Source organism: Mytilus californianus, unplaced genomic scaffold, assembly GCF_021869535.1.
Source record: "Mytilus californianus isolate M0D057914Y unplaced genomic scaffold, xbMytCali1.0.p SCAF_5, whole genome shotgun sequence".
Lineage (NCBI taxonomy): Eukaryota > Metazoa > Mollusca > Bivalvia > Mytilida > Mytilidae > Mytilus > Mytilus californianus.
The window spans coordinates 100,564,721-100,590,200 of NW_026262701.1; the positions used below are offsets into that span (position 1 = coordinate 100,564,721).

The 25,480-nt window shown below is 32.4% G+C and overlaps 1 protein-coding gene and 1 long non-coding RNA gene across 2 annotated transcripts in view; one reads left to right on the forward strand and one right to left on the reverse strand.

Annotated features, from left to right (window-relative positions):
- Positions 1 to 25,480, reverse strand: part of LOC127702195 (uncharacterized) — a 305,823-nt gene that overhangs the window by 160,004 nt on the left and 120,339 nt on the right. The gene's annotated exons all lie outside the window — the stretch shown is intronic.
- LOC127702142 (mitochondrial inner membrane protein OXA1L-like) lies at positions 95 to 22,916 on the forward strand. The gene is made up of 9 exons (XM_052206244.1): positions 95 to 199; positions 12,081 to 12,212; positions 13,559 to 13,766; positions 14,430 to 14,573; positions 15,187 to 15,272; positions 15,909 to 16,073; positions 17,585 to 17,689; positions 17,973 to 18,132; positions 20,493 to 22,916. The coding sequence occupies exons 1-9, from the start codon at positions 101 to 103 to the stop codon at positions 20,726 to 20,728; spliced, it is 1,335 nt and encodes a 444-aa protein (XP_052062204.1). The 5' UTR covers positions 95 to 100; the 3' UTR covers positions 20,729 to 22,916.

The following is a 25,480-nucleotide window of genomic DNA, read 5'->3' on the forward strand; positions in this document are numbered from 1 at the left end:
ATATATATTATTTGTTTATATATTCGAATAAAATATATTCTAAAAGAGGATTTAACAAAGAAAAATATCAGTATTTGGAGACTATTTGCAGACAGCCAAGATGGCAGCCTCCATTCGGCATGTCAGGGAAATCAAGAAACTTTTGAGCAAATCTTCATGTCTACAAAAATCTATAAGCAAAGAATTCGAAATTATTAATGTACGTCATGAGTTGTCAATCGCTTATCTATATCTCTGCATGCTGATGATTAAAAATGTCCCAAATTATATCTTGGATGTAAGGGTGCTTGTCCTTGAGTCTTTTGAAGCATGGAAGGTTATATAAGGGGCGCAAGAAAGTTTGTTTCTCAAATTCCAAGCATTTCAGTGTACCCAAATGGTTTTTAGTTGGTTTACAACTTTTAATCAGTTATGTGGAGGTCATCATATTTACTAGTCCGAGATTACTCTGACGTCCAACGGCTGTTTTGCCAGACAAGCTGGGGCCGTGGGACGTCAGAGCTCCTCCCATATCAAAAAGTGGATATTTGCCCGTCCAAAATAGATGCGCTGCTTCGTCGCTTCTGGTGCCAACGGACGGCCTTGGAATTATATAAATCGGGTATCAATTTGTTCATTTTTCATTTATCTCTTCATTTATGTAAGTTTCACCTACCTGCCACCCTTTATTTTTTCATATTTAGACAGTTTTCACAGTGACCCATCGATTCAGACATTTTTACTTTTATTTTCAAATGGACGTCAAGTTACGAGAGATTTTGCGACCTCGAGACTCAAATACGCAAATATTTATACTTTTTTCACCTCCTTTATAGAAAATCGATATTTAACATTTAGTAGCCAACCACGATTTTCCACCTCCTTTACAGGAGATCGGTATTAAGCATTTAGTGCCAACCACGATAACATTCGGAAGCTCTCGGATATTTACATTGCTTGCATCGTAAATGAGCGAGGTGTTAGATTATATATTCCTATTGACCTAGGGTCATATGCATACACCATTTCCCATAGTCCATTGTGCCTTACTTTTTTCTCGTGATCACATGACAATCTTTCAAAATGAAAGTCAAAATGCCAGAATCGGTGGGTCACTGTGAAAACTGTCTAAATATGAGAAAATAAAGGGTGGCAGGTAGGTGAAACTTACATAAATGAAGAGATAAATGAAAAATGAACAAATTGCTACCCGATTTATATAATTCCAAGGCCGTCCGTTGGCACCAGAAGCGACGAAGCGGTGCATCTATTTTGGACGGGCAAATATCCACTTTTTGATATGGGACGAGCTCTGACGTCCCACGGCCCCAGCTTGTCTGGCAAAACAGCCGTTGGGCGTCAGAGTAATCTCGGACTACATATTTACAATTGGGACAAAATCAGTCCAGCGATTTACCCCAAATCCCTCATAATTTACATAAACACACCAACACTACTAGTCACTAGTGCGGAACCATAACTCTAATGGTCCTTGTTGTATTTCTTTATTTTTGCGCAAATTGTCAAAAAATATCTTAAGGACCTACATGTAAGACTTAAAGAGCTACGGTTCCGCAGCTACCCCAACACTAAATAATAAACAGACCTGCCAACTATCCCGATTTATGGGGATATCCGGTATCGGGTCCAATTGCTCCCAATACACGTTCGCACCCCACACATTCGCTCCCTGGGTTCGTTTGCACCCTATTCTTATATGAATAAAAATTCGGGATTTTTAAATGAAATATTTTATTTGGTGATTTGATAATTAATACTGGTTCTCTGTAACTATTTAAACTTTTATATAGGGAGTGTGGCACGCATGGTCATGGATTTTCTTCAAACTTCACACACTTACTAGTCTTGATGAAACAAACAAAAAATGGCAAAATTTTGGTTGCTAAGCATATCGGTTGCCATAGCAACCGATGACCAGTTTTACCTCTTCTGGATATCTATGATTATAAGCTGAAAATGGCTATTTTCAACATAATTTTTCATAATTAATGATTAAAAGAAAGAATTTTTTTATGATTTTATTAAATATATGCATTTTATTAATGTAATTTAATAACTGATATTTTCATATTCATTTTCAATCATAATCACATATACCCCCCTTTTTATGTGGTTTGCATTAGGTAAAAAATACCCTTTTGAGGTCATTTTTGAATGCTCACCATATTTTTTTGCGGACACCTGAGTTAAAGTCAACCATCAATTCATAAATACCATAGTCTTATCTTATCAATGATGCGAAAAAGTAATGGGGAAGTATGTCTCATTTTTTTGTTACCATGGATACAAAATGCTTAGTTTTCATTTTTTCAGAAAAAAAAAATTTGAAAATTTTTGAAAAAAAATGTTTTAAAACCTAATTCTGCAGTCAGAAAAAAATAAATAAATATACAATTTGTAGAAATGATTGTAATCATCAAAATTTGAAACATATTCATACATAATGGTATTATAGTTTTAACTGTGTTGCTATGGAAACAATTTCATAATGATACACAAGTTCAAAACAATTTTGAAAAAGTTTCAGTTAGTTTCTTAAATGTGCACAAAAGTAGGAAAACGAAAACACTTATTAAGTTTCACTGTATACACACATGTGTATATATAAATAATTTTGCTGGTATAGTATATCGATAATGGTGTTACCACTTGAATGAAACAAATACAATTTCTCTAATCTGGATAAAAGTGCTGATTATGAAGAAATTTCAGTCTGTTTTCATGATCATGAAAAGTGTACAAGAAAAACTAAATCTAGAAAAAACAAATAAAATCATTTAAAAAATTATATATTCAATTATGCAATATTTGCCATTGAATGTGTTGCCATGGAAACAAGCAGTCCATTTGAAAAAATACTGATAAGTGCTAATTTTCACAAATTCGTTTAATGAACTTCGATACATGTAGCAAAGAGTGTATACGGTTTTGTAAAAAGAAAAGATCGATTAGTTGTGGTTTGCTTTATGTCCAGTGTCAAACATCTCATGCATATTTCAGAAGAGAACAAAACCAATAAATTTAATAGGAACATTGTAGGTCCTGTGCTAGTCTACTGACCAAAAATTAATTGAAGTCAATAATTTGAAACAATTCAACACAATAAAAAATAGAACCAAAAGAGTCAGACGTTGATCCTCTAAATAAATGATAATTGACCATCTAACATTTCTATAAAGAAAAAAATACCTTTATTATGAGCTGTTTATTTTTCTTATTCATTCTTAAACTCAATGTTGAAATGGCAAAGCATGTACACATGTAGCTATACGTTTTGAATAATATTGTTTTATTGGATGATGAGCACTAGATGAAGATCATTTTTATAAAAGTTATAAAAAATCAAAAAATCAAAAAGGTCCTTGAAATATCACTAGAACTCGGGATCAATTGGACAAGGACAGAAATTTCAATAGATCAACTAGGGAGCCCCTAAAAAAAGGGCGTAACAAGCAAGGGCGGGTACAGTCGGCCGTTGACCCGATGGTCCCTGCTATTCATCCGACACATTTCTTGTCTGACATTCTGGCCGGGGGGGAATTTTCGAGATTTTCCAAAAAGTTCCGTTTCCCTAAGAGGACCCACGAAAAATCGGTCAGCTGATAACTGCTGGTCTTACAACAAGCAGCAGGTGAAAAATATATCATCTAGACAATTGTCATATCAGGGGTACCACTGACTGCCTTAAGAGATGCCCGCTACATTCATGCTTCAGTGATTCCATATGTAATCAACCAAATGTTTCAAATGAAAGGAGGGGGCGGGCCCTCATGGCCCCTTGGATCCGCCTTTGGTAGCACTATATTTACATTAGTAAAAGGCATTGGATTATTGAAATTTGAGAAAATAACAGTAATCTTAATAGATTTTTAGCAGCAAATTAAAAAATATTTATCAATATGATAACTCTTTACACAGGGTAACTTTAAAAGAATTATATGCATGTACATATACTTTGATGTCCACTGAAAGCCCATTACAGAAAGATGTTTCTCAAAATTAGTATATAATTGTCTTTCTTTAAACAAAAAAAAATTAGATTTTACTTTGAAGCAGAAGTCTATGTTTATAACATATTATACATGTGACTTTTTGTCCGCGACTTTTTGTCTGGACTTTTAGTCTGTGACTTTTTGTCTGTGACTTTCTGTCCTACATTCTGACCGTTATCATGACCAGGAAAAATGACTTTATACCTATCTAAATGTAATAGGCTTTGCATCAAATTTATAGAAACACTTAGACTGAACCATTAATTTTATCAAATAAGAAAATATAAAATGCTTTAAAACTTTCGGGAACATTTAAAACAAGACAAGGCTCTGGTAACCCTCAAGTTAAGTCCGCGAATATGTTTACTTATATTTTATGAAAATATTTTAAACTACAAAGATATCGTGCATGCAGGGGCTCGGGCATACCTCAAGTAGTCTGCGAAATGTGTATTTGTTTTTATGAAAATATTAAAAACTGCCAAGATATCCTGCACAAGGCTCGCGCATGCCTTAAGTAGTACGTGAAAATAACTATTTACTGTTAGAAAATATTAAAAAACAAACTATATTGGATTTATTAACTTACATGTATGTATGGCCTACTTCAAACACACCTTTTGAGGTACTTTATATTTGTGATCTAACGTGTCAAATTATAACTGGTAATATACAACATAATTTACAACGCAGTTAAATACAATATACTACTCAATACCATAAAAAGTTTAAATAATTCGGTGCTCGTCATAGTACCCTAAACTGTTTTCCCAGTTTTTTACCATTCAATCCTAATTCTATTTTTTTTTATAAATTTAAAGAAGATCCAATAAGATACAAATAAGTATTAGGTAATACAACGACCAGGACACAGTCAACGTTGGTCAGGTCAAGTTTTTTTTACCAAAAACATATATTTTTCCTGTTTTTTTTTTTAATAATATAAAATAACACAGAAATTTTTTATCGGTCAGGTCATTGCTATTGTTGGTCAGGTTATTGTCAACGTTAGAAAGGTCACGTTATCTGAATATTTTATATTTTTTTCTATATTTTTTTATTAATTTATATATTAGATGATTAAACTTTATTATATTTCAAATTTAACATAAACCCTTTAAGAAATAAAAAAAGTTATTAGCATCTTCATTTGGTCCTGGCATTGTCAACGTTGGCCAGGTCACGTTTAATGAAGATTTAAAAAAGTTTTCTATATTTTTTTCTTATATTTATGTATTCAATGGTCTAAATTTATAACAATTCAAATTTGACATAAATCCTTTGAGAAATAAAAAAAAGTTATTAGCGTTTTCGTTTTGGTCCAGTCATTAGTGTAACACATCAAAGGGAGATAATTCGTATTGTGAGGAAAATTGCACAATGATCATTTTTTAGAAATTAATTTCGCATGTTTCTAGGTAGATTCCCCATAACTTTTTTTGAATTTTGACTAAATGAAGAATGAAATTAATTGTTTTTGTGTTCCTTTTTAATAGATGTAGCCGCATGATTTCACAACACTACACCGAATATTGTATTTTTCTCAGAAATCCCAACTTTCTCTGCTGTTACCATGGTAACCAACCAATCTATATATCGGTTGACATTATTTGTCTGACTAGTCTAATAGGATCTACATATCAGCCAATTTTCAGAAAGATCGGTGACTATGTGTGCCGAAAAAGTTTAAGCGGTTACAGAGAATGAGTATTAATTATTAAATGTTAATTATGTATGATTACTGTTACTTGGTATTTACAAAGCAACCGATTTGGTATTATTGTTTTGTGTTTTAAAATCATGATTGTTGTTATAACTTGATGTTAATACTGCACGTAGTTAGCTTGGTATGAGTAAACTCAATGAAGAATTGGTATCTTCCGCCTTTCTTTTACAGTCTTAGATGAACGAACTTTGTTTCGATCATCACTGGGACACATTATACTGTATAATAGTCCAAATTCATCATAAATTTTTTTAATCATGATTCATTTCGTCAAAATAATTAATAAAACACTAAAGGAAATCTGTTTATGTTTTTATAATGTCACTTTATTTTGAAACAGTAAAAAAACTTATTTATAGGAATACACTAACTTAAACACGATTAAATATTTATTTCACACAAAACCCAATAAAAAGGGTACGAACAGACCCAGGGTGCGAACGTGAAAGGGGGTGAACGTGATTTTGGGCGAACTGACCCGGACTCTGGATATCCCCCATGTGACAGGTTGGGTACAACCTGCCAAATGGGGAACTAATTCCAGAATGAGTGACATTCCCTCATTTGAGTAATCATTTTAAAGTGATAAAAACTGAAAAAATTTAAATGAGACTTTTTACCATTGTTTACTGAAAATGGCATATATTCTTAAAAAATGGAGCAAATTTTCCATCAGATGAATAGCCCAACCTGATTTACCTAGAAGTTACAAAAAAAAATTGACTTTTTAAAAACCCAAAATAAAAATATGGTTATTTGGAAGAAATTGTTCCATTTTCTATAAATTTGTGCCATTTTAGGTAAAAAGACCCAGTTAAGAAAAAATTGTTTTCAGCACTATCAAATGGTTACTCAAATGAGGGATTGCTACTCATTTTGGAAATAGTTCCCCGTTTGGTGGGTTGTCCCCAACCTGTGTGAGGTGTTGGTCTGACTATTTAAATCTTTTATTATATGAACTTAATACCTCAAAATAGTTATTCAAATGAGGTTAATGGCATTTAAGTACTTGCATACTCCTTAAAAGTTATAGTATATATTATCAAATATACTCTAGACATGTATACAAAATGCACTAGGTCCTCTTGTGCTTAAAATCTCCCATGGAGGTTTTGAAAATTGGCAGGTATGAAAAAACTAGGAATACCTAACATATTAAAATTTAAAAAAAATTCTTGTTTTAAAATGAAATGTTTACTATTCTATGAAAACCCCTGTCTACAGAAGAACGAGGTCAGGAACCATAACTCTTCAAATTTTGTGTATATGATTGGTTAGTCTTTTTACCATTGAAAAATGTTAAAATGTAACAAAAAAACAGAGAAATAAATGAAATTAGGTAAATGATATCATTTTTTAATGACACCATTTTCATGCATATCCATAGTTTTATTCTGCCCCATTATTTTGGGATCCCACACCAAAATCATGTAAAATTGAAATACGAAAAAAAAGTCACAAAAAATAAAAGCTTACCTGCCAACTTTCACAATTAAGATGTGAACAACATAATTGACCCCTTGTCAGAATGTCCCGATTGCACCATCATGATCGTGAAAATAGCCTTAAAACACAACTGTCAAAATTGTTATGCTGTCTAAGAAGAAAAGCATGGCTGATTGAAAAATTCAAAGATGGGGATATCACATGCCTTTTGCAAAGCCTGCAAATTATAGAGACTGCAATGTTGACCACAGTTGTCTGAATGAATCTTCAAACCATGCAAGGACCTACTCCACAAATTAAAAAGAAACTTGATCATCAGTGTATAAACCTAATAAAACAGCTTTCACATATATACTTAAAAGAAATCTATTTATAAAGATAACAGTGGATGATCATCTTGGAGGTGAACTGGAATTAATAATGCAAATGAAAAATATATTTCACTCAATTACATAGAAAACAGTTAGTAAAAACCCCAATTTGTAAATTTCTTATTTGGAGCTCGCTCTACCAAAAGTAAACACAACGGCATTGGTTCGCCCCATGAAATCCTTTTTTACACAAACTGTATCATACAAATTGAAAATTCATGATCAGTAGATAATAATTAGTATGGTGACAGCTATTTAAAAAAATTATAACATTTAAAGAATTAATGCATGATTAAAACAAATAATTTGTCAATGGAATTCAAGCCAGATATTCCCAAGTATATCCTTTTAATATTGGATACACATTTTATAAAGTCTGATACTGATTAGAAGAGGGCAAAACTTTTCATCCATGGTACACCATACATTGTAGAGGCATCAAAAGGTATTATTATTGAGTAAAGGGGGAGGTGTCATGGAGGAAAGTGTTAAATGACTATTTTGATTAAATTTTTGCATTTTTACCTTTTACATGTATCATGAAAACTCTAATAAACACTTTAAAATACAAAAATGATCAGCAGGATCTACCAATATGTCAAGATTACAGAAATTGTCAGTCAACTGTTTATAGGAGTTATTGCCCTAAAATGATGACTTACCTATTTTTGCATTGTTGATTAAAACTTAAGTGGATAAAGAAAAACTGCAAATAGCAAAAATGATAGTTAGACAAGATCTACCGGGGTCGTCGTCCCAATACACAATGGTTTTCGCACTCTAACTTTAGTTTAAGTGAATAGATCTCTATGAAATTTTACCATAAGGTTCAATACCACAATAGGAAGGTGGGGATTGATTTTGGGGGTTATGGTACCAACAGTTAAGGAATTAGGGGCCAAAAAGGGGCCGAAAATAAGCATTTTTGTAACTTCCAGACATAACTTGTGTGTTAGCATATGGATCTCTTTGACATTGTACCACAAGATTCCATATCACAAAGGGTCAATGCTGGGATTGATTTTGGGGTTAATTGCCTCAAAATTTTAGGAATAAGGGGCCAAAAGGGGGCAAAAAACAAGCATTTTTCTAGTTTCATGACAATAACTTGTGTGTAAGTGTATGGATCTTTCTGAAATTTTACTACAAGGTTCCATTTTACAAAGGGAAAGCTGGAATTGAGTGTTGTGGTAATTGCCCAAAACGTTAAGTAATAAGGGGCCTAAAAAGGGGTTTAAAATAAGCATTTTTTAGTTTCTAGACAATAACTTGTGTTCAAGTGTATGGATCTCTCTAAAATTGTATTACAAGGTACCATACCACAAAGGCAAGGCTGTTATTGAGCTTGGTTTGGGGGGAAAGGGGGGTGGGGGTGATGAATCATAAGGGGCGCGGGGGTCAAAAAAGGGGTAATTTTTTTTTTTCCTTTTTTTTTTGTTTGAAATTTACATTTTAAGTTAGTTATTTTTTATCACGAAGAGAAAGTAGGAATTGAGTTTTGGGGTTAATTGCTCAAAAATTTATGAATAAGGGTCCAAATATTAAGGAATAAGGGGAAAAAAGGTTAAAAAACAAGGGTTTCCATTTTAATAGACAAATAATTGAGTAAAGAACATTATTTAAAAGAAGTGTAAGGTTGGTAATTCAAACTCATTTAAATATCTCATCTACACTGCTTTTAAATTATGTAAATTGGAAATTTGCCAATAACTTTATTGTTAATAAATGCATTGGAAATTTGCCAACAATTTTAGTGTAATAAACTTCATTGGAAATTTGCCAATATAAAATTTTGCTGATGAAGGTTTTTTGTTTACCTTTAGCCTTGACTATGAGGTCATTTTCTATTTTTATAGCCTTATGATGTAGTTGAATTATTTAATACTTTTATGATGTGTTTAAATGGGGTTTTATCATGTTTATGGTTGCAAATTTATTGTTTTAGTATAATAAACTCCATTTAAGATTTGCCAATAAAAAAAAATTTTGTTTATTTTTACCTATGATTATGATGTCATTTTCTATTTTACTTTTATGGTTGCAAAGAAATTTTTATTTTTAGATATTACTGTTAAATGATGCTGATTAAGGTTTTTGCTATGTTTAGCCATGACTATGATGTCATTTTCTATTTTAATATCTGTTATGATGTATTTAAATGGGCTTTTATGGTTACAAAGGAATTTTATTTTTAGATATTACTATAAAATGTTGCTGATGCTGATTAAGGATTTTGTTTATTTTTAGCCATGACTATGATGTCATTTTCTATTTTAATACCTTTATGATGTAATTTCCATTTTTAGATATTACTGTTAAATGATGCTGATTAAGGGTTTTTTGCTATGTTTAGCCATGACTATGATGTCATTTTCTATTTTAATATCTTTATGATGTATTTAAATGGGCTTTTATGGTTACAAAGGAATTTTATTTTTAGATATTACTTTAAATGTTGCTGATTAAGGATTTTTGTTTATTTTTAGCCATGACTATGATGTCACTTTCTATTTTAATACCTTTATGATGTATTTAAATGGGCTCCCATGTATTTAGGTTTTTGATTATTTATACATGTTACCAAATTGGTCCACATTGAACAAAAACGGTCCAAATTTCAACTTTATTACATTACATCAAACATTGAATTCTACATATTCTTTGATATATTGAAATTAACAAACAATTTAGTTTATGGATATTCCACCATAATAGGTAAATTAAATTTTTTCCAGTTCTTACACCACATTCATCCTGTGTCAGAAACCTATGCTGTGTCAAATATTTAATGACAATCCAAAGTCATAGCTGTATCAAGCTTGAATTTTGTGTCCATACTTGCCCCAACTGTTCAGGGTTCGACCTCTGCGGTCGTATCAAGCTGCGCCCCAGCGAAGCATTTTATTGTAACTTCCAGACATAACTTGTGTGTTAGTGTATGGATCTCTCTGACATTGTACCACAAGGTTCCATATCACATAGGGAATGCTGGGATTGATTTTGGGGGAAATTGCCTCGAAATTTTAGGAATTAGGGGCCAAAAAGGGGCAAAAAACAAGCATTTTTCTAGTTTCATGATAATAACTTGTGTGTAAGTGCATGGATCTTTCTGAAATTGTACTGCAAGGTTCCATATCACAAAGGGAAAGCTGGAATTGAGATTGGGGGTAAGTGCCCAAAATGTTTAGGAATAAGGGGCCAAAAATAAGCATTTTTCTAGTTTCCAGACAATAACTTGTGTTCAAGTGTATTGATCTCTCAGAAATTGTACTGCAAGGTACCATACCACAAAGGGAAGGCTGGGATTGATTTTGGGGGTAATTGCCTCAAAATTTTAGGAATTAGGGGCCAAAAAGGGGCAAAAAACAAGCATTTTTCTAGTTTCAGGACAATAACTTGTGTGTAAGTGTATGGATCTTTATGAAATTGTACTACAAGGTTCCATATCACAAAGGGAAAGCTGGGTTTGAGTTTGGGGGTAATTGCCCTAAACGTTTAGGAACTTGGGGCCAAAAGGGGGCCTAAAAGCAAGCATTTTTCTAGTTTGCAGACAATAACTTGTGTTCAAGTGTATGAATCTCTCTGAAATTGTACTGCAAGGTACCATACCACAAAGGGAAGGCTGTGATTGAGTTTGGGGTGATGAATCATAAGGGGGTTCAAAAAATTTGGGGGAGGGATTTTTCTTTTCTTTAAAATTTTCCATTTTAAATTGGTTATTTCTGATTTATATATAAAAGCAAATAATAATGATATGGTTTGAATAGGTAAATTAAAATTTTTTAAGTTCTTAGACCACATTCATTCTGTGTCAGAAACCTATGCTATGCTGTGTCATATATTTAATCACAATCCAAATTCAGTGCTGTATCAAGCTTGAATGTTGTGTCCATACTTGCCACAGCTGTTCAGGGTTCGACCACTGTGGTCGTATCAAGCTGCGCCCAGCGGAGCATTTTATTCATTTTGGGCTAAAATTTAGAAGATGGAGAGATACTGTATTAAAAACCGTAAAAATGACCAACAAGACACGCTCAACATAAAAGAGGTTTTAGTCATGAATTATATTCTTGTCTACCATGTTGGAGAGTAGTCATTATTGCAGATGCACATAGATCCAGGTGAGCGACATATGCTCTAGAACCTCTTAGTTTTGAGTGTTGAAAGTGGAAAGATAACTATCAAATACATATGTTTAATTTTGACTTGTGCTATCAGACGTACATGTATGTTCCATATAGTATTTGATACTGTGGATTTATTTATTTTCGTTGGTACCAATTATCATGGACTGAGGAACAATTGTTGTCGTGATATTTTGATTTTGTGTTTTGCAAAAGACTGCGTACAAACCTTTAGATAATTTGTTATTTGTTGAACATTTAGATTCGTGGTTTATTATTAACCATGAAATCCATACAAAAATTGGTATCCAACGAATATTAATGAATCCATATTATTCATAGAAAAAATAATTTGAACTTATTCAGTGCAGACAGAATTAATATTGTGGCAAGTTTAATTATTGATTTGTTTATCTTTCAGTCCTGCCAAATTCGTTGTCACCATTTATTGTCATCAAATAGCCATTCCAGGCTACCAGTTATATGGAGGGCAAAGACACCACACATTTGTGCAGTTTTAATACAGAGATTTAACAGTACAGATAATGCAACAGTAAGTTGTTTTAGAGTTCATATTCTAGTTTCTTCCTGTATTTGATTTTCAACCACTAGATTTAGCACAATGAGTTGTAATTTGCCAAAAATTAAAAAGAGCACTCATGGCCCACAGTTTGTATCTATAGAGAATTAATTGGCTAGTTTTGTTTATAAATGATTATCAATCAGCACATGCAAAGTAAACATTTATTTTATATTAAATAAGAATATCTTCCTATAGAAAATTACTTCTGGTCTAATATTGGTTTTATTTCTTTTTGGGAAACCAAACTAATTAAATGTAAACTTTAAGTGACAAAATTGTAAAACAAATTTTATAGTTCTTCTTTGATTAAAATATTACTTTGTTACATAAATCCATTGTCCAAAAGATAGAACTGAGGTTGACAATTTGTAGGCAATAATTCATTTATTTTTATGCCCTCGTCATAGGGGAGGGGGCATTAAGTTTTACCCTTGTACGTACGTCCCAAAATTGGTTTCCATTCTCTAACTTTAGTTTGCCTCAACCAAATGTTATGAAACTTATACACAATGCTTATTACCACAAAATTGTTAGAACGGAAATGAAAAATTCAGCAATTTTTCCATTTGTAAAGGGGCATAACTGTAGAACGGTAAAAGTGACGCCACCAAAATTCCTGTGTTAGATCAAGTTTGAATTTTGGTGGCGTCACTTTTACCGTTCTACAGTTATGCCCTTTACAAATGGAAAAATTGCTAAATTTTTCATTTCTGTTCTTTAACTTTAGTTTGCCTCAACCAAATGTTACACAATGCTTATTACCACAAAACAAAGATCAAGTTTGAATTTGGGTAGCGTCACTTTTACCATTCTAGAGTTATGCCTGTTTACAAATGGAAAAATTGCTGAATCTCTTGTTTTTGTTCTCTAACTTTAGTTTGCCTCAACCAAATGTTATGAAACTTATACACAATGCTTATTACCACAAAACTCAGATCAAGTACACATTTGGGTAGTGTCACTTTTATTGTTCTTGAGTTATGTCCCTTTATAATGTTATAAGCATGCGGGGCATCATCTGTGTCCATGCATCTGTGTCCCATGGACACATTCCCCATTTATCGTAATTTCATTTGAGGAGTAAAACAAAGTTAGATAATGTTGAATATTATTATTTACGGACCAGTGAAAATTAAAGATTTCTAAGAAGATTCATATATATATGCTAGGATATATTTAGGCGAATTCAAACCTTGTGAATGACCAGATTTCAATCTTTTGATGACAAACAGTGTGTCTGGCAGTTTGAACATTGTGACAGAATTTTTCAATCATGTTATTTATCTAAAATGTTTTGTCCTTCTTTTTTTTTTCAGAAATTTGCAGAAACAGTGGATTATATACCACCGCCACCATTACCTGCCCCTGAATCGTTAGACATTGCTGATACACTTAATGCTCTGGGTGAACCAACGTTTGCCAGTCTTGGTTTAAACAACTATACACCAGCTGGTGTTGTACAGATGGCATTAGAAGCATTGCATGTTGACATAGGAATGCCATGGTGGGGAGCTATTGCACTTGGTAAACAGATTTTTTTTTAAAACTTATTTCTATATGTTTTTTTTTAAACCTTGTTTGCTTTTCATTCGAGGAAATGCAGTTTGTACATTAAATTTACTTGCAGAGTTCATAATTTGATATTTTAATGGCACATGAAAATTATTATAATGTAATCATTAATATTGAACAATTCTATGTTGTATCATTTTTATATAAAGTTGTATCTTTAAAGAAACAAAACTCAATAATAGGAAACTGGAAATGTCACATGATTTTACTTGAAAACAAAACAGGTGGTTCTTAAAAAGATTTGAAGTAGTCAGCTCAACTGTCAAAAGAAGGTGGCAATTCTCTGATACTCAACCAAATTTATTATATTTTTTTTACTGCTGATGAGGAATAGAAGGTAGTGGAATTGCCAGTTCATTTTTTGAACACTTTTGAAAAGTGTCCTTATTTCCAGAAAAAAATAGTAGATATACATGTATGACCACTAAAAATTATACAGAGAAATATATTCTTACACTGCTTTCCATTAGATATAACTATTTTTCATTTTTAGTAACTAGATATTCAAATAGTTTACTACCGGGTATTCAGAGTAGAAAAATGTTGTATTGATTGTATGATTATTTTGATATCTGTCTTAATTCAGCATTGGTTTGATTAATACATCTTTTACAGCCACAGTGATTGTCAGACTTATGATGCTCCCCATTGCTGTCATATCAAGGAGACACATTATAAAGATGAACAACCACATGCCAGAGTTGGCAAGACTACAAGAAAGAATGTCAGAGTGCAGACTCAGGGGAGATCTAGTAGGAAGTATGTATCAAGGGTCAGGAAATAGTCTTATTGGCCGGTCTTGACAGATTAAGGTTATAAAACTGTCAGTAATTATTTTATTATAATCCACATGGCCCTCCAAGTAACTGTTTACTGATATCAGGTGATGATCACTTATCACTTTAATCTGTGTTCAAGTCTGACAGGATACTATATTGATTGAATTCAGATGATTTATTTCATTGCTTAGTCCCTTTTAGTAAAGGCTATCGATAATTCAGATTTGAAAAATTAAAACTTTTTAATTCAATTCTTTATCGAACATATTCTTTTATTTAAAATGCAATACCCATGATGCCTGTATGTGTCTTCTTGTTATATTATTAAACATTGCTGTAAATTAAGTCTTTAAAATGTAAGCAATTCAAAGCAATTCTAATGTTATGTTTATCTTACACTAGGAAAACTGTTTGCTACTTTCTCATAGATATGAAAAAATATTGGCTGTTATTTGAGCAGTTTTAACTTTAAATATAAGTAACACCCAAGTTGTTAATATTGTAGTTTTTTTCTATGATCTTAACCTTATTAAGTTTGATCTGCATTACTCAAAAGTACAAAAAAATACTATAAAGTTCAACATCTTTTCCAGCTGCACGGTATGGTTCAGAATTAATGGAATACTACCAGAAACATGACATCAAACTATTTAGAAATATGATGATGCCAATGGCACAGGTATGTGAAATTACCTGGAAAGAATATATATAGTTATTTGATGACTCTAAAAACAGGGAAATTTTATATGCTTAATATTACAGGAGTCTCAACTTAATTGAATGCCCACTAACTACATAATCCTGATATTTGCATATTAAGATATTAAGTATGGATGGGGGGGGGGGGGGGGGGGGGGGGGGGGGGAGCAACATTAACTTGAGTTCAGTGCAAAATGCATTACTTTTCAACTGACAAGTATCAGAAAATATCAGTTTGCTAATATACAGAAATTGATTTAAATTTTATTAGGAAGATTGTCCCAGGCAATTAAGTTATTAACATGATATAGTAAGTAACTTGGTCAATACCTAATTTCTTTGTATATGTTGAGTAATTACTACTAGTCTTGCAGCAAGTGGCCATCTCAAGGGGATGAACAATTATAAAAAAAAATCCCCCAAAAGATATGTTTTCAACCAAATATTGATAAAAAAAAAATCCCAGCTTGAGTTGCATGTCATCACTTACATGTTAGATGATGAAATAATTTTGTTTTTACTGATATTGATACTATGTTCTTGTTATTTTCAATTGCCAGTGTTTTTGTCATGGTTTACAGGATTAAGATTGATACTATGTTCTTGTTATTTTCAGTTGCCAGTGTTTTTGTCATGGTTTACAGGATTAAGAGGCATGGCACATCTTCCTGTGGAAAGTTTAGCAACTGGTGGCGTGTTATGGTTTAAAGATTTGACTGTACCAGACCCGATATTTTTATTGCCAGTATTAACAATGGCTACCTTGTCAATAACTGTAGAGGTATATGTGTGAAGATTAATGATTTGATTTAAAACAATTTATTGTAATGGATTTAGATGGTGTAGTTGTAGTTTTAAAACCTTTTAAACATTTATTCTCACATGATTTATACTTGTCAGATCAAGGGACATTTTGTATCAAAGTTAGATATAAAATTCTGATTAAATACAAAGATAGAAATTCTCCATTATGAGGGATAAAGGGTATTATTATTGGATAAATATTGAAGTCTCAATAATTATTAATGAGATAAGAACGACCATAGTTGATTTTTGTTGAGCCTGCAAATATTTTTTCGTGGAAGGGAGACATAGAATCCTATATTTCATAGTCGTTATTTTTTTAACATCAATAACTTTTTCAAACTTTCATGTAATTGTATGAAACTTGACCATAAGTTTTTTGCGGTCGTATATTGGTATGACGTTGGCGTCGTCGTCGTCGTCCGCAGACACATTGCTTTTCACACAATAACTTTAGTTTAAGTTAATGGATCTCTATGAAATTTTACCATAAGGTTCAATACCACAAAAGGAAGGTTGGGATTGATTTTGGGGGTTATGGTACCAACAGTTAAGGAATTAGGGGCCAAAAAGGGGAGAAAAAAAAAACATTTTTGTAACTTCCAGACAATAACTTGTGTTTAAGTGTATGGATCTCTCTGAAATTATACCACAAGTTTCCATACCACAAAGGGATGGTTAGGATTGGCTTTTGGGGGTTATGGCTCAAACTGTTTAGGAATTAGGGGCAAAAAAGTGGAAAAAACAAGGGTTTCCTGGTTAATGGACAATTTAAAAGCAGTGTAAGGGAGGTAATCCAAAAACAAAATTGTACAATGTTGTACAATGTTGGATTACCTCCCTTACACTGCTTTTAAATTATTTATTTAAGACTTTTATGATGTATTTAAATTGGTAATTATGGTTTCAGATTTCAGAAATTAAAAAGAAAATTTCTTCAAATATTTTTTTTTTTGTAAAAAAAAGGGGGGGGGGTCAATACACAACAGCATAGTGTATTTCACAAAAGCAAAAATAAAGGGGGTAAATTTTTTTTGTTTGTTTGGGGGGGGGGTCAATTCAAAACAGCATAGTGTATTGCACAAAAGCAAATAATTGAATATAAATTCAAATCATATAACCAATTCTAAGTTATTTGACTACAGTTATTCGGTGTCAGAAACCTATTATGTGTCAAATATTTAATTACAATCCAAATTCAGACCTGTATCAAGCGCGAATATTGTGTCCATTTTCGCCCCAACTGTTCAGGGTTGGACCTTTGCGGTCATATCCAGCTGCGCTCAGCAAAACTTTTATTTTATGATCAAAAGACAAAAGAGGCTAGAGGCATGGTTCCATGGAACTACACATTTGTTATGTTAAAATTTGTTTTATTTTGTACAGAGGGGTAAATAATTGCTTTAAAGATTATAACCATGTAAAACTATTATAGAATAATATTGAAAATGGTTTTTGTTGTGTCATAACAGTTGTTTTTTTAAACAGGTTGGAGCTGATGGAGTGGCAGCAAACCAACAAAAACATGTGATGAAATGGGGAATGAGATTGATGCCTGTACTCGGTTTATTGTTTGTTTGTAATTTTCCAACAGTGAGTATAACCTTTATATGTTACGCCAGCAACAAATAGACAATGAAACAGTCAAGTTTATTGACATATTAAAGTTGTAACAAAAGTTTAGTGGTCAACATTCAATTTGTCATTATTTACCATTAATTTAATAGTATTTTCATTGAATCAGAATGTGACATTTTTACACAATATGAAAGATCAGGTAGTTAATGATCAAGTAAAAATTGATTTACATATTGTGAAGCTTATCAGATTTTATTTTGTATGTTTTTTTTCATGTACAATAATTCTATCTTTTCAGGCCATGTGCTGTTACTGGTTTACTTCAAATACTTTCTCATTGGTTCAAGTTTTGTTTTTTAAAATACCTGCTGTGAGACAGTTCCTTAAAATTCCTGAAATGGTTATTCATCCTCAACCTAAAAAGAAGAAGCCAAGTTTTTCTCAAGGATTTAAAGACAGTGAGTGTTGCCAGTGTTAATCATATAGTCAAATATCAACAATTAATACTGAGTGGAGTAAACTAAATATCCTTTATAACCTATGCATAGCATTCATAAAAACAAAAAAGTTACCCCTTTTATTTGTCTGAAATCTTATCTTATCTGCCTGAAATTATTATGAGCTGTTCCAGAATTTATTGTAAGGGGGTGATAGATGTGGGCTTTCGGAAAAACTTCTGCTATAATTTGAAAGATGGTGATTATCTAAAAAAGATGGCCTGTCAGAACAATTAATGGAAATAATCAAAATTTGATGCATGGCTGTGTAAAATATTTGCTTTTCAATCAATGCTTCCAACATTTTACATGCAAATTCAATGACATTACGCTAAAGGTGAATATCTGATACTAGTTGTGGTAAGGCAGTGATATATCACCACTACAACAGCTCAATTGTATAGTGCAATACATTTCTGGAACATTTGAGTTACTCTAACATGCAATTTATGCTTGAGAAACTTGTTAAAGTGCTACATTTTGGTCCATTCATGCAAAACTTATTGTTGTACATCAACATTTAACTATTATTTTTTGTCGAGCCTGCGACTTTTGTCGCAGAAAGCTCAACATAGGGATAGTGATCCGGCGGCGGTGTTAGCTAACTTCTTAAAAGCTTTATATTTTAGAAGGTGGAAGACCTGGATGCTTCATACTTTGTATATGGATGCCTCATGTTACGAAGTTTCCGTCAGTCACATGTCCAATGTCTTTGACCTCATTTTCATGGTTCAGTGACTACATGAAAAAAAAGTTAACATTTTTTGTAATGTTAAATTCTCTCTTATTATAAGTAGTAGGATAACTATATTTGGTATGTGCGTACCTTGCAAGGTCCTCATGCCCGTCAGACAGTTTTCACTTGACCTCACCTCATTTCATGGATCAGTGAACAAGGTTAAGTTTTGGTGGTCAAGTCCATATCTCAGATACTATAAGCAATAGGTCTAGTATATTCGGTGTATGGAAGGACTGTAAGGTGTACATGTCCAACTGGCAGGTGTCATCTGACCTTGACCTCATTTTCATGGTTCAGTTGTTATAGTTAAGTTTTTGTGTTTTGGTCTGTTTTTCTTATACTGTATGCAACAGGTCTACTATATTTGGTGTATGGAATGATTGTAAGGTGTACATGTCTAGCTGGCAGGTGTCATCTGACCTTGACCTCGTTTTCATGGTTCAGTGGTCAAAGTTAAGTTTTTTGAGTTTTGGTCTTTTTTTCTAATACTATATGCAATAGGTCAACTATATTTGGTGTATGGAAATATTTTATGATCTATATGTCAGTCCCGCAGGTTTTATATGACCTTGACCTCATTTTCAAGGTTCATTGCTCAGTGTTAAATTTTTGTGTTTTGGTCTGTTTTTCTTAAACTATAAGCAATAGGTCAACTATATTTGTTATATGGAAGAATTGTTAACTGTACATGTCTGCCTGGCTTGGTTCATCTGACCTTGACCTCATTTTCATGGTTCATTGGTCAATGTTTAGTTTTCTTGGTTAATGTTAAGTTTATGTGACAGTTGTAATAAAGCTTTATATTTAGGACTATCAACATAATATCAATGATTAGTAAAGAAGGCGAGACATTTCAGCGTGTGCACTCTTGTTTCTAAACAATTAGTTTCACACGGTACCATCACATTTAGGACACAAGTATGAATATTAATTTTTGTGTTTACATAACCCATTTTGGTATACTGTAAATTCAGAAATTATTGCATGCATTTATTATTGCGATTTCGCCATGACAGACCAAAGTGCAAGAATAATTATTGTGATTACTGGAAAAGCTGATAACAAATATATGTGTCAGATTTCAGACTGTGAGTTCTTGTTATTGCGATACTCACCCAGTCCCATTATTCGCAATAATAAAAACATTGCAATAATTTCTGAATTTACAGTAGTTATGATATTTCACCACTTCACATATTTGAAGTATGATTTCCTTTTGTTTCATCAGTGATTTCAGTAAAATTGTGATTTTAAGTTTGTTTCTCAGAGACATATTCTGGTATATTATTTATATTTTCTCATTTACAAACACAAGCTCAGCAAACTTATGCATTTTTGGGGTCTTTTTCATGAAATACTTTAAACATGTTACCTTAAAATTATGAGAAATGGATATGTATAAAGGCATACATGTAGTGCATATATAGTCTTCAGTACTTCAATTATTGGGTAACATTTAATTCAGTAGTTAAAGAAAATGAAGTTTTTTTTTTCTTTTTTCTTTAGCGAAGTGTATGTTCATAATTTGTTTATCTAATTAGATTATGATATTTGTTTACAGTTTCCATTGCTTCTATTGTAGGTTGGGAAAGTAATAAAATAGTAAAACAAATAGAAGATAGACAAAGAGCTGATGCGTTAAGATTCAAGGAAGCTGGTAAAGGACCTATACAAAAGACATATACTTATGATCCAACAAAACTACAAAAGCCAGGAGAAGATTACACATATAACAAACGTGTTGGCAAAGGACATGCATTTAATCAATCTAAAATTGATAATATTGTGGAAGGTATTAAAATGAAGGCAAAGTCATAGCAAGTTATATAACGTGTTAAACTGAGATATCAACAGAGATAAGAGATCTAACAAGTAGGGAGAAGAATCTGAGAAAATTCTGCTCTGGACGTCAGAAAACACTTGTTTAAAAGAAGATGTTTGTCTCCACATTTTAGATTTGGATATTCCAAACCAAATTATGCTGTGATACTTGTCACTATTAAATCATATTGATCCAATACTCCAATAATTTTAATGGAATGAGGCAAACAGTGAATTTAAATAATGAAAAATACGCTGCAAATTTCTTAACCTGTGAAAATTGGTACTGATAAAATAGAGAAATACTTAAGACACTAAAGAAGTTTATTTTTATTTTATATTTTAAATAAATGGAATTTAATGTCTATTCATTGTAAAAAAAATGTTTTTGGATGAAAGATCAAGTTAAGTTTGTAAAGATTATAATAATGTGAAATACAAATTGTTGTTTTATGAATGGTAATTACTGAGGATTCATTAGGGCCCCTCCAAATGGCATCCGCCCTATAGTGATCAGTCTGTTCGTCCGTCTGCCAGTCCTTCTGTCCGTCTGTCTGTCCGTCCGTCTGTCCGTCCGTAACAAATCGTGTCCGCTCTATATCTAGAGAACCGTTATGATTTCAAAGTTTATACTTGACATGTATATTAACCAACACCAGAGGGTGTGTCATAATGTATGTTCAACTTCCTAGGTCAAAGGTCAAGGTCAAAAACTTTGGTTTTAGTTGACAACCCCATGTCCAATGATAAAGATACAAATTTTTTACCACACATTATTCACAGTGGGGCCCACAGAGATGGCTCCCATCTCAATGATATCTAGTTATTATTCATGACATACAAATGTTTGTGGATTTCATGGGTTTAGGTGAACCAAATAGTTAAGTATAAAGAAAAATACAATTTTAATATTGGATTTTATGAGGAATTTGTTAAAATCATGAATTTTAGTTTCCACGAATATACAATATTTTCTAAATCCACAAAAATTGATACCCATGAAAACTGTATTGGGGCATTCTTTTTAAAGTCAAAAGAATCAATTTTAAGCAATTCAAATAGGAATAGGCTTTTTTTTTACCTCTCTTTGTAGAAAAGATTTGCCTACAGTGAATAAAGGTGTTTATCATGCTTCTTAGTGGATGGTTAGTTTAATACAACATTGATAACAACTTTAATGATTTGAGATGAGCTTTATGTATTTCAGAAAATTGCATCAATGTTTATGGGTCATAAAATCTCACATAATTGTCTCTTTGACACTGATTTTAACTTTGTTTTATTTTAAATGCACATAATATAAAAGTTGTTACTATGCAGCAACCACTTAAATCCAATGGTAAACTCTTGGTGTATACTTTACTTACAGTATATCACATCTGATGAAAATCAAGTACCATATGTAGGACAATTTGTCATTTGTGTCTTTTTTTTGCTATGTTTTGTCTTTTGTGGTAGGCATTTTACTTCCATCATTGCACCATGCACTGTGTATAGCCAAGAATTTGCATAAAATGAATAGAGAAAAGATTTAACTTCCCCTTCTAAAGCCCTAATTATGATCAAAACCTGTTGTTAAAAACCCTGAGATAGGTATACTGTATTGTCCTGTCATAGACTTACTTTCACCGAGAAATTGATATTGTTAGACTATATAAAAGTTCTGTGTATTTGTTATTGTAAATACAAGTTATAATGTATTTATTTGTTGATTTTGTTAAGTCATAAAAAGTTCACTGATTTTCTGCAAAAGACTACAAATCTCCTTAATTTATAAAAGAAATCATGCTATTCCAGGCTTGTTCAACAGCTTTGAAAAATTTAAATAAAAAAGAATAGGGTAATTTTTTTTTCTAAACATAAAATCAGTGAATTATTTTATTGTCTTTGTTGCTTTAAGTTGTAATGATCATGTCAAAAATAATATCAGTATAATGAAGGTGTTGGCAAATAAAACAGTTGACTGGTGGCTATTTTCTCCAACAGAGTTGTACTATAGAACTGATAAAGATAGTTGTGCTAAAAGAAATGGTTGACTTGTGTATATGCTATATTTTATTGCTGCTATGATACAATTCTGTTGGAGGAAACACTAAGCAACCATTTTCAAGATCAGCACTTTCTACTTACTGAATTTTTACAATGTATTAATATGAAAGAATTTATATAAAAATTTTGCGAAGTACACATTAATTTTTAGTTTGTCTGCCATTACAGAAAAAAAAAGTTTTAGTCTACAAAAAAAAATTCTGCAACAAGGGGGAGGGGGTTGTGATTGACCACACTGATGAATTGACTGTTTTACAATGTGATTTATAGAAGAATCATAGCAACAATAATGGACAAAGGAAGAGAACTCCAAAATAAATGTGTTCTATTGCAATTCAATGTTTAATTTTAAGTTCACATTGCAAAATGAAAGAAATATTTATCATTCAGTGGTCACAAGCATTATTGTTTTAAGACTGAAAATGTTTTGCAAAAGATGTTCTGGAAGTGGATTTGGTAACAGTACTGTTTGTTCCTCCATTTGTAACAAAAATGTCTGATTATTACCAGCCTTGTGGATGTGATGCCGACAAAATGATAGGTGTCAATAATCAATTAACTTAGTGCACCTAATTGTTATTTGTCTGCCATTACAGGACATAAGAGATGTTCTTGTAAAAAAAAATATGAGAGAAAATGTAAGCCAGCACATAAATATTGCTAAAGTGACCCCTGTATAACTGTATAAAGGAACATGTAAGTGTTGCATAATAGTGATCAGGTCTATAAAAAAAAATTTAATGTCCAAGGTCCGAGGACAAATGTATGGCCTAGCATCTTATCAGAGCATCAGTGCTCTTTACCAAACCTTGTATACTGTGGATTTATTATTAATGGTGGAGTACTCAAACTGGATTCGTGTATTGGTGGAGTACTCAAACTGGATTCGTGTATTGGTGGAGTACTCAAACTGTGGATTCGTGTATTGGTGGAGTACTCAAACTGTGAATTCCTGTATTGGTGGAGTACTCAAACTGTGGATTCATCATTATTGGTGGAGTACTCAAATTTGTGGATGTTGTGGGCACACAACTACATATTTTTAAATTCAACAAAATGAAAACATCCTATAAGCTTGTTTAAGAATCTGTTAAAACCATGAAAATAGAGTTTTCCCCAGTCCACTAAAATTGGTACCAACAAAAATGTAATAAAATGCTCCGCTGGGGCGCAGCTTGATACGACCGCAGAGGTCGAACCCTGAACAGTTGGGGCAAGTATGGACACAACATTCAAGCTTGATACAGCACTGAATTTGGATTGTAATTAAATATTTGACACAGCATAGTTTTCTGACACAGAATAAATGTTGTCTAAGAACTTAAAAATTTTAATTTACCTATTCAAACCATATCATTATTATTTGCTTTTATATATAAATCAGAAATAACCAATTTAAAATGGAAAATTTTAAAGAAAAAAAAAGAAAAAAAAATCCCCCCCCCCCCCCCCAAATTTTTTGAACCCCTTATGATTCATCACTCCCAAACTCAATCCCAGCCTTCCCTTTGTGGTATGGTACCTTGCAGTTCAATTTCAGAGAGATCCATACACTTAAACACAAGTTATTGTCTGGAAACTAGAAAAATGCTTGTTTTTTGGCCCCTTTTTGGCCCCAAATTCCTAAAAGTTTAGGGCAATTACCCCCAAACTCAATTCCAGCTTTCCCTTTGTGATATGGAACCTTGTAGTACAATTTCATAAAGATCCATACACTTACACACAAGTTATTGTCATTATACTAGAAAAATGCTTGTTTTTTGCCCCTTTTTGGCCCCTAATTCCTAAAATTTTGAGGCAATTACCCCCAAAATCAATCCCAGCATTCCCTTTGTGATATGGAACCTTGTGGTACAATGTCAGAGAGATCCATACGCTTACACACAAGGTATTGTCATGAAACTAGAAAAATGCTTGTTTTTTGCCCCTTTTCGGCCCCTTATTCCTAAAATTTGGAGGCAATTACCCCCAAAATCAATCCCAGCATTCCCTTTGTGATATGGAACCTTGTGGTACAATGTCGGAGAGATCCATAAGCTTACACACAAGTTATTGTCATGAAACTAGAAAAATGCTTGTTTTTTGCCCCTTTTTGGCCCCTAATTCCAAAAATTTTGAGGCAATTACCCCCAAAATCAATCCCAGCATTCCCTTTGTGATATGGAACCTTGTGGTACAATGTCAGAGAGATCCATACACTAACACACAAGTTATGTCTGGAAGTTACAAAAATGCTTATTTTTGGCCCCTTTTTTGCCCCTTATTCCTTAACTGTTGGTACCATAACCCCCAAAATCAATCCCCACCTTCCTTTTGTGGTATTGAACCTTGTGGTAAAATTTCATAGAGATCCATTCACTTAAACTAAAGTTAGAGTGCGAAAACCAATGTGTCTTTGGACGACGACGATGCCGGACGACGACAACGCCGCAAACGTCATACCAATATACGACCACAAAATTTTTTTTGCGGTCGTATAAAAATCCAAAGTATATTTTCAGCAGCATGATGACCATGGATAAATTCACCTGCATTATACAAACTAAACAATTTAGTAAGTTTACACTTTCCATTTTGAATTTTCCATGGTATTTTTGTTATTTTTCTTTTTACTATGAGGAGATATGTATGATAAACCAATTGTACTATTTTAAAATGTCACTTGCTCGTTCTGTTTATTTTTCCTACCTATTACAAATG